Source organism: Muntiacus reevesi, chromosome 3, assembly GCF_963930625.1.
Source record: "Muntiacus reevesi chromosome 3, mMunRee1.1, whole genome shotgun sequence".
NCBI classification, from domain to species: domain Eukaryota; kingdom Metazoa; phylum Chordata; class Mammalia; order Artiodactyla; family Cervidae; genus Muntiacus; species Muntiacus reevesi.
The window spans coordinates 243,575,900-243,591,456 of record NC_089251.1 but is presented as its reverse complement, the minus strand read 5'-3'; the positions used below and the strand labels follow the sequence as shown (position 1 = coordinate 243,591,456).

At 34.5% G+C, this 15,557-nt stretch overlaps 1 protein-coding gene across 6 annotated transcripts in view; it reads right to left on the bottom strand.

The window, feature by feature from the left end:
* Positions 1-15,557, bottom strand: part of PPIG (peptidylprolyl isomerase G) — a 40,358-nt gene that overhangs the window by 5,654 nt on the left and 19,147 nt on the right. For 5 of the 6 annotated variants that reach the window (XM_065931709.1, XM_065931713.1, XM_065931710.1 and 2 more), the window contains 6 exons: positions 15,144-15,231; positions 11,056-11,085; positions 10,823-10,962; positions 3,151-3,364; positions 2,258-2,419; positions 1,126-1,213 (listed from right to left, as the gene is read on the bottom strand). In XM_065931709.1, the coding sequence (XP_065787781.1) occupies positions 1,126-1,213; positions 2,258-2,419; positions 3,151-3,364; positions 10,823-10,962; positions 11,056-11,085; positions 15,144-15,231 (722 nt within the window). Of the gene's footprint in view, positions 1-1,125; positions 1,214-2,257; positions 2,420-2,467; positions 2,594-3,150; positions 3,365-10,822; positions 10,963-11,055; positions 11,086-15,143; positions 15,232-15,557 lie in introns of all 6 variants that reach the window. The other variant, XM_065931715.1, reaches the window with a different exon arrangement.

The following is a 15,557-nucleotide window of genomic DNA, read 5'->3' as shown; positions in this document are numbered from 1 at the left end:
CATGAGACCAGTTAGGAAGCCATTTATAGTTCAGAGACTATATCATAGTGAATCGAACTAAGATGGTAGGAGTGGAACTTGAGAGAAGTAGATGGATTTCAGCATATCAGAGAGATTGAACTAACAGGATTTGGCAACAGATAAGTATAAAAGGTAGAAAAGAAAGATGAGAAATAAAATGATTCTTGGGCTTCAGGTTTAAGTAACTGCACAAATGGAGGTGTTTATCACTGAGACCAGGAACCTAAAGGAGGGTCAGGCCTGAAGAAGAGTGCTTATGCTCAACACTGTATATGCTGAGTTTGAAGTGTCCACCAGGCATCTAAATGGTCATCAAATAAGGCTTTGGTACCAGAAAAGCAGATGAAAAACTGAGTTTTCAGTACACAGGTACCCAGTGAAATTACAAGAGTGATTTGGGCAGTCAAACTGCCCAAGAAGCAAACACAAAGTGAGAAGAGTTAGCACTCTGAGGTACTACAATATTTAAAGATCAGGCAGAGTAGTATGAACTGGCATTGGAAATTTAAGATAGACTAGCCAGAGCCAGGAGGAAAAGACACCGGAAGCAAAGGAGAAAGAGTATTACAAGGAGGGAGATTAACCAAGATAAAGACCGAAGGATCCACTGGATTTTGTGACATGGAACTGACCATAAAGCAAGTGCTGTTTTCAGGAGAATGGCAGAAGACAACCTGAAATGACTAAGGAACAAGCAGGGAGTAAAGAAATAGTAATACCAAGTATAGCCTTGTTTGTTAAAATGTTGCAAACATAAGAAGATATTTAAATTCTGAAGAGGACAATCCAGTGAAGAAAAAGAGTATGAAATGTAAGAATAGGATTAATTTTTAACAAGAGTAGACACACAGTGGTCAGGAAGTAACAAAGAGGCACAAGAAAAACCTCAATCTCATTTTATACCGGACATGTATAATCCATTAACATCTCATGGACTTTCAGCGTAGAAGAACCAACACAAAGATGGACTATAAAAAGAGAACATACAATTCAATATCCACATCTACTCTAAATTTTAACTACTTATGTGAAAAAAATATTAAACACTCCAAGATTTAAGATAAATGCAGTATTATCAGGACTTCTGGGAAAATAATCACCTACCCTTGGTCCTCTTCCTTTAATTTTCCTGCCAGACCTAGTAACTAACAGTCGTCTCTGGTATGAAGGAGGCTGGGAGTTAGGTAGATTACTAGAAGGAAGCAAAGGGAAAATTAAAACACATTATATAATAAAAATAAACGTGGAGAACATAGCTCTATTAATATAAACTAATAATAAAATCTTACATATAATCAGTGGTTCTCAACGAGGAGTATTATCAATTTCAGTAGGTATTTGGAAAAGTAGGGGAGCATTTTAACAACTGTCAATGATGAGAGGGTGCTATTGGTACTGAGTGACCACAAGTCAGGAATGCTAGAATCTTGTAATGCATGAGGATGAAGAACTATTCTGTTCCCAAATACCAACTGTAGTTCAAATCTTTTCTCCTTAATATTACTTCCTCAGAAACATCCTTTCCTAACAGTTGAGTAAACTCAATTCAATTCATCAAAATTAACCCAATTCAAGTAACCAAGATTTATTTTATATTTTTACTGTATTGTGAAAGTACAGGGGGAATGAGTAGATTTTTATCACTTTTATGTTATTTCTGATCATAAATAAGAGAAAGATATCCACCTTTTTCTCCTTATTTTTGGACATAATTATTAAAACAATACATAAAGAACCAACAGAACTACTAACTTTAATAATGTGAATTATGTAGAAAAATTTTCAAGGTACTTGAACATACTATCAATTTTCAATACCACAATATTGTAAACCAGGCAAAGAAAACAGCATTTTCTCCCACCAGACAAACTGAAACATAAAGGTTCTTACTAGCTTAAAAATTTAAGGTATACAAATAACAGAGTAAAACATTTGTTTTACATGGAATTTGTCTGGAATGCCACTTAACATATCTTTTTGCCATCTGCAGTGCTTTTTTTAAAAGTTACTTTTATTTAAAAATCTGTCTAAATTAAGTCAATTTATCTTTTCAGCTGTGAGATTGGCAAAAAGGAGCTTTGCTAGTAACACTATCCAATTAAAAAATTTCAATCTTAGGACAAGATCACCAATTAAATCTTATCTACAATTTTTAAACCTGTTGCTTTTTTTTAGAAAAGAAAGGTTCTATGATAGAGAATGTAGGGCCCTTTGTAAAATAAACATATTGACATACCATTCTCTCTCTCTCTCCCTGTTCTTCCTTTCCTTTTCATCAGCTTTTGGAGGACTTTTTCTCATTAGGAATCTGTTTTCAGGTATTGGAGGGATTTCTTCTGGACGGACAGTAGACTGGGGTTGTGCTTCAAGATTTTCAGCCTCACTTTCACTAGATGCGCTTAACAGAAATACACAAACAAGTTCCATTTGGTTATTATGTACCCACCTCAATTTTCCAATTGTTGGTCTTTCTTTCCTTTGTAAATATACTATCCATCTATCATCCGGTCCCCAACTGCTGACCAAAGATGCAGTTACACGGGGAAAATACTCGTTCCTCTGACAAACCAACCTAAAACCAAAACCAAATGCATCTATTATCACATTCTCAAAAAATAACTTCCTTTAAAATGGAACCAAAATATTCCATATGCACTGCACTGATAAATTTAAAATACTTTAAAATACACGTAAAGAAACTGCTTTAGAGGCAACAGGTTTATGAAGATGAGCTTGAGTACAAAGACAGATTTTTTTCAGACATAACAGAAAAGAAAGTAAATATGCTGACATAATTTGCTTTATGTTATCATAGGAGGAAAAAAAAGGAAAATACTCATTGGTTTCCTATAATTCTTAGTAATTTTAAATTCCTTCCATAAAATACAAACATATCTAATCAAAAAAGTCTTTGGATTCAGACAAAATGAACTGAATGATTTTGTTGAAAACTGAAATGTATCCAAATTTAATCTATAGACTATAGAATATCAGAATGGTCTTAAACGTCATGCTATGAAGTATTAATATTTTCACGTACCATATAATTGATTCAATATCCCAACAGGTTTATATATAAACAGAAGGTAATTAGAATACAAAGCCAGTACTGTAAAAGTAAATTAAGACCTTTTCTTGCTTTTCTTTCGCTTCTTCTTCTCTTTCTTGTGTTTACGAGAATTTTTCCTATGTTTCTTCTTTCTTTTTTTTGATTTCTCTTCAGAAGCACTTTCAGAATCAGAAGAATCAGAAGATGACTGAGAATCGCTTGAGCTATCTGAGTCACTGGATGATGATGAGGAGGAAGAAGATGATTTATGCCTTTTCTTTTCTTCTTTCTTAGCTTTAATAAAAAGCAAAACAGTTCGGTCAACACTTTTTAGACAAACTTTTAAGAGGAAATTTAGATTTTTGGGGGGAGATTCTCCAAGTCCAGTATTTGAACTGAGCAGTACAGTAAAGGAGTTAAGACTCAAGATTAGAATCCAGACTTTCAGATTCATGGGATTTCCAGGTGGCTCAGTGATAAAGAATCCACCTGTCAATGTAGGAGATGTCAGAGACATGGGTTCGATCCCTGGGTCAGGAAGATCCCTTGGAGAAGGAAATGGCAACCCAATCCAGTATTCTTGCCAGGAAAATCCCATGGACAGAGGAGCCTGGTGGGCTACAGTCCATGGGGTCACACAGAGTTGGGCATCACTGATAATGTGCACACTGCACACACCCACCGGATTCCTGGGTCTGAGTTATATCCATATCTAAAGAATTCTGGAAATTATATCTAAAGAATTCTGGAAAAGTTAACAGGTGAAAACACTAAACTAAGTCAATTTCAGGAATTAGTTGAATAACATTTTTTTAAAGCACAGAAATAACACTCAAGAATCTCAGATTCTAATATTCTTATAGTTTTCAACTTTTTCTCATTATCAATATTGGAAGCAGAACTGTAGGAGAGAAGTAATAGAAAAAACACTTTGCATGAATGTGGAAAGGTAAGAAGCACGATTCCATTGGAATGGGCTTATTCAATGCCTGAGCATGCCTCTAATGATTAGAGACTGAGCTCCCCAACAAGAGAAGCCCCCACATGCTGTATTATATAGAAAGCCCAATGAAGATCCAGGGAAGCCCCCCAAAAGTTAATTTCAAATTGAAATTTTATTTTGGGTTAAAGAAAGTTTTAATTTTCAAAAGGGGTCACCAAGCTCAAATGATTTAAGGACTAGGAAACTAACACAAATAAGTGAAGTTAATCAGGAATTGGGGAAAGACATGACAGACTGGATAGAGCCTGGCCACCTACAAGTATTCTAATTCAAACCATGGTGGACTTAAAGACGTGAATTCAACTATCCAATTAAAACAGGGGCAGGGGGTGTTTCTCTTGAGATCCAGTGGTTGAGAATACTTCTGCCAAAGCAGGGGACGTGGGTTTGATCCCTACTCTGGGAAATTCCTACATACCACGTGGCAACTAAGCCCACTGGCCACAACTTCTGAGCCAGCACTTCAGGGCCCATGAGTCACAACTACTGAGCATGTGTGCTGCAACTAACTGATCTCCACGCGCCGCGAGCTTGTGCTCCCCAAGAAGAGAAGCCACCACAACGATAATCCTAGGCACCACAACAGAGTAGCCCCACCCACAAAGAGAGAAAGTCCTTGAGCAGCAATTAAGACTCACACAGCCAAAACAAAACAAAACAGCATCTGATCAATTTTCTAGGTCTAACGACAAAGTTATATAAAATAGAAGCATAGAAGGAACACATTACATAATACAACAATGCAAGTAGTAAAGTTCAGTGTGTGCAATAGGAAAGAAACCCTACAGGTAAAATGACCTAGCTTGTTCAACAAATAAATCTCAAGAAAACATAAAAAGAAATGGTGGGAGAATCTATGAAAAACAAACCAAAAACTTACAAGACCAATCCAAATGCTTGAACCTGATTTGGATTCAAACTCAAACATCAAAAAAAATTAACATTTATAAACTTAAAAATGTGAACATTGTAAAGATTTTTTACATTTAGGAATATACATGTATATGTCTGCATATGCTTATGGCATGCTTACTTTTTTTAGAAAAGTCACCTTTTAGAGATAAATAGTGAAAAATTTATCAATAAAAACATTATGCTTAGAATTTGCTCCAAACAGGAAATGGAAAAGTGGCCAAGGATAGGAAACATGAGATTGGTCATAAATTAATTGGTAAAGCTAGGTAACGAACATGGGAATTTGTTATACTATTTCAACCATTCTAGTAAATGTTAGTATTTTACATAATTTAAAAAATCAAAGAGGACAAAAAATTTATCTTTGGGACTGACTACTGACTGGCTGTTTACTGACCTTAACTGAAACGGTTCAGTTGGTTTGTAACCTTTCTGTGTTCCCCTCTCAGGAACACCTGAGGATTTGGCACTTGATCAAATCATTCTCGAAACTCTTTTTTTTTCTTTAATGAATTTAGTGGCTTAAAAGAACAATTATTTATTATTTCTTACAAATCTAAAGGTCAGCTGAGTGGCTTTGCTGAACAGGGCTGAGATCTACTGATTTATTGTTGTTGCTGTTGTTGTTTTTGCCATGCTGTGTGGCATGTGGGATCTTAGTTCCCTGACCAGGATCAAACTCATACTCCCTACGTTGGGAGCATGGAGTCTTAACCACTGGACCACCAGGGAAGTTCTAGGGCTCTGCTGATATTGCTGGGGACTTTTGAAACTCTTAACTCAGAATTTATAGGAGTGCACTGAGTTGTAGAGATAAATGAGAATCTGGCTAAGTTACTGTACACCTGACCAAGGGTTTGTGATTCACCATCAAGATTGTTTTTCTAGTACTGACGAGATGCTGCTGCACTGCAGAATGGCAACTAGGTATAAATGCTTAATGGATACCAGAGGTAAAAGCTTCATTAAACTAAGGTAGTCTTTTCTCACCCAAGCATGCTTCTCAGGACTATGAACCTATTAATATTAAGCATGAGATGCCCGGGACATATGCAAGCTCTGCCTAGAACCAGAGATCTCCACTATGACGCTGCTGTCCAAGTTGTGCTGTTTCCTGCCCTATATCCTTTCACAATGACAAATAAGTTTAGTGCTGAGTGAAGCCTATCTTGTCTCATGAATCCAACTGTTAATCTCGTCCCAAGACCACTGTTGCTGGTAAGGCAGCGTGGGTATGCGAACTGAAAAACCTACTTGTATATACTAAAAACCTGAGGTATGGGGACTAGCGGGGAGAATAAAAGTTAAAGAAACCTAAGGAAGGAAATAAATTCATAATGAATATGAGAAACCCTAAATAAAAATATCTGGGACTATATAATATGCAGGCAAAATAAAAATATTTCACATGAGCACAGAAGGGGCTTCCCTGGTGCTCAGTGGTAAGGAACCTGCCTGCCAATGCAGGAGACATGGGTTCAATCTCTGGGTCGGGAGGATCCCCAGGAGAAGGAAATGGCAACCCACTCCAGTATTCTTGCCCGGGAAATCTCAATGGACAGAGGAGCCTGGCAGGCTAAAGTCCACGGGGTCGCAAAGAGCTGAACACAACTTAGTGACTAAACAACAACAAGCAGCACAGAATACAGCTGTTAAAATTACTTGACAAAACATAGTCATGCTTTACCCCATGATTAACAAAGCTTTATTCATCAGCTCCAATCCATATTTATTTTACATTGTGATTCTTTCCAGAGAAATACACTGCAGTTGGTTTCTTAAAAAGCAAGCCCAGTCTCCCTGTTAAATGTACTGAGAGTGCAAGTGTTAGCTGCTCACCCGCATCCATCCACCTCTTTGCGACCCCATGGACTGTGGCCCGCCAGTCTCCTCGGTCCATAGAGTTCTCTGCCACCCCCTTCTCCAAGGGATCTTCCCAACCCAGGGATCAAACCCCGATCTCCTGCATTGCAGGCAGATTCTTTACAGTCTGAGCCACCAGGAAAGCCCTCTAAATGTATTAAATACATTTAAGAAACCATTATTTCGCTTTCACATCACTTTTCATGTAAGCGTTTAAGAAAAGCAAAATATCACAGCAGTATAGAAGATCAGAAGGAGATTCATAACTATTTTTAGGGCAATATAATCTGCCTGAGATATGGATAGATATGAGGAAAGGCTTTTCAATGACTATAGTTTTATGCTTTCTAAATTTTGAACAAAATGTATTAACTTTTAAAATGGAAGAAAATTTAAAACTCTCAAGTCTGACAACAGTTGTCACCACATTCTCCAAAAAACCTAAAAACCTACTTCCTGTCTAACCACTTAAATGAAATCTATTTCAAAGCATCATTTATAAGCATATAACTATCTCTAAAATAAAATGAAGTAGTACTGAAAGCAAAACACAATGCAAGTTAAGAATCATTAAGCGTCATAATGGATAAAAAGGAATTACAAAGAGCAACACTTTTAAACTCTTGGTAGGGTGTGGTATACATTACCAGATACTGACTTTACTAGTATGATGTTAAGGTGAAAAGACAAGTTTCCAGAACATTTTACTTATAAAAATGTAAGGTAAGAAAATGTTGCTTTACTAGTTTTTTAAGAGCTATAAATTTTATACCAAGGAATTTCACATGAAACCTTTATATTGAAGAAACTTTCCAGGCCATCATCAAAATAAAGTTTGAAGTAAAGAATGAAATTATACCTAAAATAACCTTCTTTTCACTTCAAAATTACTGGGTCTCCCCTTTAAACAGTTTCTAAGTTTAATATCCCACTATTTTCCATGAAAAATGCCATCATCATGGCTCTTAATTCCAGAATAAAGACACTGAAATGGGATCCTGTCACCATACAAATGAGTCTCTGATCTTTTCCACTATTTCCTAAGAACAAGATCCACCAGCTCTATTGTGCTCTTCTTTTTGTAATGCCAGGTAATCTGTTTCCTATTACATATATGCAAAATTTCTGCTCATTTAACTGTTTACTGCCATTTTCCATAACTCAGCACTTGTGTTTCTATGTACTCTGTAATATATCACTGGTTCCATCTCACGCTGCATGGTAAAGGTGTATGGATATCTCTTTAACAACTGCAGTGAACTCTGAAGAGACCAGCATGATCTGAGATCATGGTAACTTTTAAAAACCAGGACGTGTTCTTATCAAAGCACTGGTCTGTGTTCTATCCTCCACTCTGCCCCTTGATAGCCTCTACAGGGATGCAGTTTTGGTTAGTCTCCAGTGTTCCCCCTCTGCGCCTGCTGGAAGGATGTTCCCCTTGACTCTGAACCTTTTCAAGCACATTCAAATAGCCAGAAAAAGTGGAATTTCCAATCTCACAACAGCAAAGGTACAAAGGCACAAGAAGATTGCCTAGACTCACCAAGACCACATATAGGTGGGCCCAGACAGATTTCTTCAGAAGTCTTTTTGTTTTCTTTAAGGAAGTTAGAAAAAGAAAAGAAAAAAAAATTCTATATTTATTTATTTATTTTTTAATTGGGGTGTGTAACCCTTAAACAAGGTTTTGAATATGATGACGATGAACACCACTGTGCTACCCAAAACTTTTTGACTATTTCCAATTTAAGACTGTAAGAAGGCCATCAAATATAAACTGGATGTAAGACATAGCTATGCCTAAAAAAAAAAGATCATACAGAAGCATGACAAAATTCATTCTGACCAAGGTTCTGAATGATAATTGAAGGACTGCAGGGTAATATGTGCTCTTTTCCTTCTTCCACAGTGTGATCCAGGACAGAGCAGGCAAGGACAGTATATTTGAAACAAACCTGATCTTTTCAATAACTCCTGGGAAGACACTAACAAAGGGACAGGTTTTCCTCAATTGATGAAATGGCTTAGGGCAAGATATGCTTCCTCAGCATGAGTCTGAGGAACACACACTAGAACACTACATCAACTTTCAGCACAACTTCCTGGCCACAACGGCACGGGCAAAATTAGTATTTATCAATTCAGGTGAAAATACATGACAAAAACATAATAATATATCAACAGTGATATTCATTCACCTTCTCATCCTGACTCAGCAAGTATTCAAACACTGACCAGTTAATACCAAAAAGAATTTTACACCAAATGTATTAGAGAGTCTGTGATAACTTTTATGGTTTAAGATGTAAGCTTTTTAATTACCTCAATCTCTTTCTAAATATGTAACCACACAGCATTCTTAACTGTTCTAAGCAGAGAATAGATCCTAACACAAGATCCTTAAAAATTATAAAACACAAGAAAAAAGCCAAAAAACAATTAAGTACAAAATAAAATATGAAGATTTTCTAGATGATATGGGAAGAAATGCCTTAAACCAAAATATTCTAATTGTACCAACAACACTTTGAAGAATAAAATGGCAAGATTCAGGGTCTAAAATTTGCAAAGTTTAATATAGATTGCTTTTTAGCTTTAATGTTTTTTAAAAAAGGTAAGATACTCAACAACACTCATTCTTTCTGAATCACCTCGAACACAAGGTATTATAACTGTTATTTGTAAATAAGGACAGATAGCCAGACTCATGAACAGCCCCAGTATGAGCTGCAGCAATATTCCTGCAAAGGATTACAAGGTATATATTTGACATACAGAGATGAAATAATTTGAATCAAAGCAAAACACAGAGAAAGAAAATTAAAAATAAGTCTTCTTCAGGGATTTCTCTGGCAGTCCAGTGGTTAGGACTTGATACTTTCACTGCCATGGGCCTAGGTTTGATCCCTGGTTGGGGAACTAAGATCTCACAAACCCTGTCTGTGTGCATCTGTGTGTGTGTGGGAATCTTCTTCCAGAAACATTGTGGGTCTTTTTATATTAAAGCAAAATGAAATGTACATATTACAGAGCACATCAGTATACTTACACTTGAGAACAGAATGCTCTACTTATGGCAATTCTGAAAGGAATATTAAAGACTTTAATGAGTTAGCAACACCTAACAAAGCTTTAGATCTGGAGCCTGCAAACTTGGGTCCAGTTATCTGATGTGGTAAATAACAATTTCCTTGACCGTATCTGTGGAATGGAGAGAAATAGTATTATATAGTTCTCGTGAGGATCAGAAAAGAAAGGTTAGATGATTCTCACATTTGTTAAACATGAAAAACTAAGTACTGATATTATTTATTATTTCTTAGATGATTAAGAATAGGTCATTTCAATATTTTATTGTTTTCCATACAGATTTGAAGGTAATCTCACCTCATTACTTTGAGACTTATCATACTCAATATGTGTAATAAACAATAGAAATTACATATTTCATATTTAATATAAAGACTTTAAATACTTAAAACCAAGTTCTTACAATTTCAGATAGTATCATAGTAAACTATCAGTTGTGTTAACTTCAAGTCTTCTTGTTTAAGCAAAAAAAGTGTCTCAAACGTGCCAGATGCTTATGAATCTACGTAGTGCATGAAGGGGAAATAATTTATTCCCATAAAGTTTGTCAGCTTATGTTAATCTCTTCAATTGTCATCCTCCCCACACTCTTTTCCTAGAAGAATATTTACCACACTATTTAGACAACTACACTTTTCAAAAAATCTAAAAAACAATGTGGAAGCAAAAGGACAAATTACTGTAAATTAATGACAAGAAAAGTTAATCAGTTTCACAGTAAAAGAACAAAATATGGAGTAAGGTAAAACACATTTAAAAAATACAAAAATACATAAAAAATACACAAAAATGTCATACTTATGTTCACTCTAGTATAAAGTTCATGCCAACTAATTAAGACTGTTTTGTGCACATAAAAGTTAGCATATACTTGCTTTTACCTTTAGATTTTGGAACTAGCTCTCCACAACTGAGTATCCGCACCTCAGCAAATGGTTTGCTAGCTGCATCTGTTTTCTGGTTTTCTATTTCTCTCACAACTTCTTGACCAGAAATCACTTGCCCAAAAACCACATGATGCCTAAAGAGTCAAGTAAAGCTGATTAAATAAAAGTTTCTTATTTTAATATATTAATTTAAAATAGGTTGTAAAATACATGAAAATAATCTTTACCCATCTAAATGAGGAGTTGGTTTTGTTGTTCTTTTGGAAGTCATCAGATAGAAGAATAAAAACAAAGTCAGAGAAAAACAAAGTTAGCATCTCTAAAAAGGAAAAGAAAATAACTGCATTGGAAACAATGTAGAAAACAAGAATTCATACATACTTTAACATAATAGAATCTTATTTACCTTAACCTTAAATAGAATTGAATACAAGATACTTTTGACATAATGTATTTTCAAAATTTTGTTCTGAAATACCTATACATTATTGAAAACATACATGAAATTAAATTGATGTTTTGTTGTTACATCTATCCATTCATGTTTCTTGAATATAACTGGGTTCTTATTGAATATCCATAATTGTACAATGTTCTACTACCTGGGTATACCATAACTTACCAAAACATTGCACCAGTTTGAGTTTAATAACAGTACTTTTTCAGCCTTAGCATTTTAAACAGGTAGAGCCCAGGTCACATTCTGCCGCATTCATGCGTGTTCCATGGGGCCTGAACAGAAGTGGTCCATCCTGTGTACTGTTAATAAATTTTTAAACTAGCTGCCAAGATTTACAAATTTGGATACTTCTATATAAAAATCCGTATTCCAGACCTTTTTTAAACCTGGAAGATGTGGCACTTGGCATGTGGCAATAACTGGTCACGCTGAATATCCCTGTCTTCTCTAATAGAAAGATTAATAATTAAGTTTCTCATTCCAGCAGTCTTTATTCCCTTATGTTACCTGCCTAAGATCTACGGTTCTTAGAGTTTGTTATCCCTAACATAAAGTAAATCTCAAGTTGAAGAAAGAGATTTGCATTAAAATTTAGACAAAATCTAAAATAAGCAAAAATTCATTAAAAAAAAAATCCTTTTTTTCTCCAAATGAACCTTAAAACTTTGTAGTTAAAGCTGCTATCTGAGTAGCTATGAAGACATATTGGTACAACGGACTAAAGATGGGTACTATATAAGATTTATTATCTAAAAAATTCTTTTAAAAAGCATTAGAAATTTGAAAGAAGGAACACAATTTAAGCTAACCTTTGGTTAAAACACAAACGATACTACTAAAAAAATTCTAACATATACATGTATTTCATGTACATGTTAGAACTTTAAAATAAGCTCACCTTATTTTTAAAAAGTGATAACCTGTTACTGTTTTCTCAGTGTAACAGCTGTAATCACCTCAACTTGATAAAAGCACCTAGAAATGTAAAAACCTAGGTGTACACTATATATGTATTTGTGTTATATTCAGTATATACAATTTGCATCAAGATATAGTAAATCCTCACTTCACAGATTTCATATTTGCCCACGGGCTTGCTCACTATAATTTATTTGTAACCCCTAAATCAACACTTGCAGTGCTTCACAGTCATTCTCAGATTGGTGAAAAAGTGACGAGAATGGCAAAACTGGAACAAACAATGCTAGAAGCTAGGATTATTTGTATAAAGCTGATAGGAATGCGAAATGATGTAGCTGTTCTGGAAAAGTTTGATGGTTCCTCAAAGAGCGAACCATACAATTACCATATAATCCAGCAATTCTACTCCTAGGTATATATCCAAAAGAACTGAAATCAGAGACTCAAACAAATATATATGTGTGCCAATGTTCAGTGTAACATTACTCACAACAGACAAAAAGTGGAAACAACCCAAATGTCCGCTAACAAATAAACATGGATAAACAAAACGTGGTCTGTATACACACTGGAAAGATAGTCAACCACAAAAAAGAATGAAGCTCTCGTACATGCTATAAAACACGATAAACCTTCAAAACATGCTAAGTGAAATATGTTAGACACAAAAGGACAAATATTGTATGATTCCACTTATACATATAGACCAGGCAAATTCTCAGAGACAGAAAATAGAATAAAGGTTATCAAGCAGCTGAGTGGAAGGGGAAATGGCTACTCTATGGAATGATGAAATAGTGTTGGAAATAGTGGTGGTCGCTGCACAATTCTGTGAATATAAATAATATCACTGACTCAGTTACAAATGGTTAAAACAGCAAATTTTTTATGTTACCACAGTATTTTTTTTAAAAAATTAAAAAACTGAAGTTGTTTCCTTAAAAAAAAAAAAAAAGAACAAAGAAGTAAAGATGAGTTAACCAGAATTGAAAAGGAGTCAGGAGAAACCAACACTAGGAAGATTCTGAGAATATACACGTGAATTTAACATAGGGGTTTTGGTTAGCACAGGAAGGATTTTATTTTTAAAAGGGAAAATAAATGGTAACAGTGTTGCTGAGGATCTGGTAAAATTAGCACTTCCTTTTGGAAGTCAATGCAGCAATATATATGTAAAGCCTTAAACATGTAAAAATACTTGACTAAGTAAACTTCCAGTCACTTGCATAGAAGAATTTAAAAATGCATCAAACAATAGGCACAACAGTGTTCACTGGAGCAGTTTGAAAACAAGCAACCAAATGTTCAAAACTGAGATTAAATAAATAAAACCATAGTACCTTCAAACAATGGATTAACATGTACTATTAAAATGTTACTAATTCATATTGAGTAACACACAACCAGATTTATATTACATCCAAAAGTTGATTATAGAGTATATGCAACTCTATATTTTTATTCCATGAAAAGATGCTCTTGGGGAAAGGATTGTTTTTCTTCTTTTTATCTGTGTATTCTAACCAATGTGATATAAGTTGTTTCTGTTTAAAAAATCAGGAACATCCATACATAGGTAATTGGCTGAATAAATTACAGTATATACACACACAATAGAGTACTAAGCATTTGTAAAAAAATGAAAAAGATTTCCATGAACTGATATGAAATGATTTCTAGGATGTATCATTAAGTGAAGACAGAAAAACATTATGTACAGTATGCTATCTATTGTATAAGAAAAAATGGAAAATAAGAAAAAAGTGTATATCTGTGCTTATGTTTGTAAAAAGAAATACAGAAAAATAAGCCAGAAACTAATGAGGTTGGTTACTAATATGGACAGGTGGTGTAAAAAGGGGTGAAAAAATGGGGGAATGGAAATGGAGTGAAGAGTTAGGTGGGAGTGATAATTCAATGGTATTCTCTCTGCTTTGACTCTTAGAATCATGTTAATGTTTTAAATGCTTAAAAAAAAAAGACAAAAAAACAAATCAATCTGGCAGGGAAAACAAATGAAATATAATCAGAAACAAATGAATATAACGTATTTTGAGTCACAAAACCATACAAAATTTATACTAAAAAGTACTAACAGAAGTCACTTTTTTTTTTTTTTTTTCAGAAGTCACTTTTAAATGCGATAACTACATACCCTCACTCTAAAAACAAAAACTGCTAAAAACAGTGAACTCTAGTTAGTACGTTACTTTTCCCAGTGTTATAGGGTGGCAATTTTTAAATCTAGGATTCTACGAATGGGTAGAAATTTTTTTAACATAATGGAAGAGAGATTTCTCATGGTTGAAGAAGGGAGTTACAAATATGAAATAGAAAACACATAAATAATCCATATGGTGCTGACAGATTAAATTCTTCTGAGACCAAAAGAGTTTATGTTACTGAACAGCAGAGCAAATTTTTACCCATGGAACATGATTTTATCATGAATTGCTGACATGAGCCCTGGTAACAATTTTTTTATTGTCAGAATTCGAAAACATTAGTAGCATTGACTTTGGATTACAAATAAACCTAGTGAGTTGGCAAATTCACAAATAAAGAATCTTTGAAAAATGAGGAACAACCTGTATTTTTACTCTTTTCTAATTAAGTAATTTATAAAGAGATGCTCACTGCAAATATTCTGTTCCTTAATTTATCCTCCATAGATAATTTTTTCCTGGATCAATTACTACTAAGATGATTGGAAACTCGTCAAGCTGGCTCCTGTGTCCTCTTGACAAAAGTTTTCATCATTTGAAAACTTTAGCAGCAAAAGGGGAGGTCAGCTGTATTGCTAAATTTTTTGTTCTTCCACCTTTAAAAATTCTCTCCCTTATAGGTCCCTCTCATATTAGTGATCAGTAGCAGGAATCCAGAAAAATGACACACCAAAAAAGGGATATTTTAAGTCAGATCATAAATTCTTACATGAAGAACTGTGAGCCATTTGTATCCTTCCCTCTGTTGGCCATTGACAAGAGAAACTCTTTATTGTGTTTAACAGCAAAACTCTCATCTGTAGAGAAGCAAAGTTTCAGTTACAGTATAGGCATAATTTCCTACTCAAAATTCCTTTTCGGTCCTCTATATATCTTGGGTTTCTATCATGTGATCTTTAGCACCAAGCAAAATTTAGATTAAAAAGTCAGGCTAAGAGAAATCTAATATTAACCAATTCCCTCCCCTATCTTTTCATATTAAAATATTTTTAATTTTCAATCATCTGCTATAAAATCCAAATACTATATCAATCTCTCTTCAATATTATTTTTAGCACACAGAGGCACTCATTAACTTAATTTCTGCTATTGATAGAGAAAACAGCTTATTGCAAAGAAAGCA